Genomic DNA, 2,926 nt, shown 5'->3' on the forward strand with positions numbered 1-2,926 from the left:
GTGAATAAGTCTGAAGATGTATTATTAGGCAAGGAGCTGACAGTCCTCTTGATGATCAGAGGAGAGAGGAAAAGGTGTATCACAGAGGGCCTGGCAGGCTGCGGGAGGGCTTTGGCTTTGACTTTGACTTTGAGTGATGTGAGAGGCACTGAAAAGTTCAGAAAAGGAGAATGAGGGACCTGACTGATGTCTTATCACTGATCCTGGACTGGGGTTCCGCTGGGTTGGTGCTGGTGAAATAAGGAGGTCATTTCAGATCATTACAAGGTCCAGGGTCATTTATTCAGGGAGAAGTTGCTGAGGGATTGACGTTGATATCCTTACAGGAGCTGCATGCACTGCAACTTCAAGGTCTGTGCCCCTCCTCTTGTTGTGGGGCTAATGGGGTTACCATTTCCATGCTCCTGGCCTGTACCTTACCACTGGCCTCTTGAGCCTAACCTCATTCCTCTAATTCTGAGTCTTATTCCTATAAGCTTGAAACCTGTCTTCTTTGTCTCTGGACCTTCCCTCCCCTAGTCCCTTTTGTAGACTGGGACACCAAACTTAGACCCTCATCTGACTCTGAGTTTGGACTCTACAGGTGTAGGTTTCTGTACGTGGTTCCATGCAGCTGGAAAATGGGACCCTAGTGTCCCAGTTTCTTCTGGAAGGATTGACTGACACAGAGGAGCTGAGGCCCTTGCTCTTTGCCATCTTTTTGCTGGTCTACATAGTGGCTATCGTTGGGAACCTGGGTATTGTCAGCCTTATCGTAATGGACTCCCGGCTCCACACTCCCATGTACTTCTTCTTGGCCAACCTGTCACTGCTGGACACTGCCTATATCTCCAACACGGTGCCTCAGGTGCTGGTGCATCTGCTGGCACCGGTGCGGGCCATGCCCTATCGTGCCTGCCTTACCCAGATATTCTTTCTCCACTTCCTGGCACCCTGGGAGTGCTTCCTGCTCACAGCCATGTCCTATGACCGCTATGCAGCCATCTGCCAGCCACTGCACTACCTGGTCCTCATGGGCCAAAGGACCCGAATAGGACTGGCTTCAATCTCCTGCCTTCTTGCCTTGACCAATGCACTCACCCACACCATCCTTGCAGCTCTGCTCAAGTTCTGCGGGCCTCGCCTCATCACCCACTTCTTCTGTGACCTGCCTCCACTGCTCAAACTCTCTTGCTCCAGCACACAGGCGAATGAACTCGCCCTGTTCTTCTTTAGTTTCCTGGTGGCTCTTGCACCCTGTGCCCTGGTCGTGATCTCCTATATACACGTTGTAGCTGCTGTTCTCAGGATGAACTCTGCCGAGGGCCGAAGGAAAGCCTTTTCCACCTGTGGCGCTCACATCACTGTGGTGTGTATTTTCTACATCACTTCGGTCCTCTGCTACATCCTTCCCAGCTCTGCGTACTCTGGCCTGCGAGACCGGGTGCTCTCGGTGCTGTATGTGGTCCTCACGCCCATGCTCAACCCCATCATCTACAGCATGCGAAACAAGGAGGTGAAGAGGGCTTTGTTTAAGGTCCTTGGGAAGGACAGTGCCTCCTAGGCGGTAGGCACATCAAATCAAGGCCACACTCCTTCTCCACGGTGAGGCTGGCACATGCCTGATGCTTTGGGAGTGAGTCCAACAACCGAGGAGCTTGGAATTTAACGTAGATGATACATTTGGAGAATCCTGTTTTGTGTGGCAGGTTTTCCCCCATCCAGCAAAGCTCAAAATATCTCTGTGGCATATTTTTTATTCTAAAACGTTATTTTCCACCGAGAGAAGCAAAACATGGTCATTAGAGAAGTTGTGCAGTCACAGAAACGTATAAAAAGATGAAAAAAATACGTTCCACAATCTTACCATCTAGAGAGAACCAATGTGAACTTTGATGGTTTCCTTCAGGTTACTTTGTGAACTGCAAATGTGTGTCCATGCATATTTAAAACAGGAAAACACAATTGCAATCAGAATGTATTGACAGCCCGGCCAGCATGGCTCAGTGGTTGAACATCGACCTATGAACCAGGAAGTCACAGTTCGATTCCTGGTCGAGGCACATGTCCAGGTTGTGGGCTTGATCCCCAGTGTGGGGCATGCAGGAGGCAGCCGATCAATGATTCTCTCTCATCATTTATGTTTCTATCTCTCTCTCCCTCTCCCTCTCTGAAATCAATAAAAATATACTTAAAAAGAATGTACTTACAGTTATGGTATGCTTGGATACACTTCATTTTTTCAACTGTAATATATGCTTATTATAAAATCATGCTTGATATAAAGGTGAGTTGTTAGGAGAAAAAAAATTCTCATAATCTGAGTCCTGTACTAACCACTATGAACAGTTTTATGTGTTTTCTTCTCCACTTTTTCTTAGGCTATACTAACCTGCATTTTAATACAATATTTTTTACATAAATAAGGTCATACCACATCTAAATTGGCTGTCTGTAATTCTCATTCCATGAATTCCATGTTCTTGTCATTTGTAGAATTTTTCTTCTGGGTTGTCTTTTTATGTGTTGATTTTTAAAAGGTACTTTCATTTTAAAGACACTAAATTTTTTTCTAAATTGTCTTTTCACTTTCTTTTTGGTGATTCCTTTCAAAACAGAATTTCAGACTTTTCTGTAATTAGATATTGATTTTAATTTTTGTTTTCTGGATTTTGTATCCTGCTTTCTTTACTATTTGCCTGATAAATAGTTTTTCTGATTGATTCCCAATTTGATGCTTTTCTGGTGTTTTCTGCTATAAATACACTTATTTCTTTGTATTCAGACATTGATTTTTATTCATACATGCCTTCTGGGCTTCATGTCATGCATCAATTTCTACATTAATGTTTCTCCTTTTATTTTTATAGTTTCACTAGAGGCCTGGTGCACGAAATTTGTGCACGGGGTAGGGGGGTGTGTCCTTCAGCCTAGCCTGCACCCTCTC

At 45.0% G+C, this 2,926-nt stretch overlaps 1 protein-coding gene across 1 annotated transcript; it reads left to right on the plus strand.

The window, feature by feature from the left end:
• Positions 1–607: 607 nt before the first annotated feature.
• On the plus strand, positions 608–1,543 carry LOC308240324 (olfactory receptor 3A1-like; the record flags this gene model as incomplete). Its single annotated transcript, XM_080653208.1, has 1 exon — positions 608–1,543. One exon carries the CDS (start codon positions 608–610, stop codon positions 1,541–1,543), a length of 936 nt encoding a protein of 311 aa, XP_080509334.1.
• Positions 1,544–2,926: the final 1,383 nt, after the last annotated feature.

This window comes from Plecotus auritus, assembly GCF_963455305.1.
Source record: "Plecotus auritus genome assembly, chromosome: X".
In the NCBI taxonomy this organism is placed as follows: domain Eukaryota; kingdom Metazoa; phylum Chordata; class Mammalia; order Chiroptera; family Vespertilionidae; genus Plecotus; species Plecotus auritus.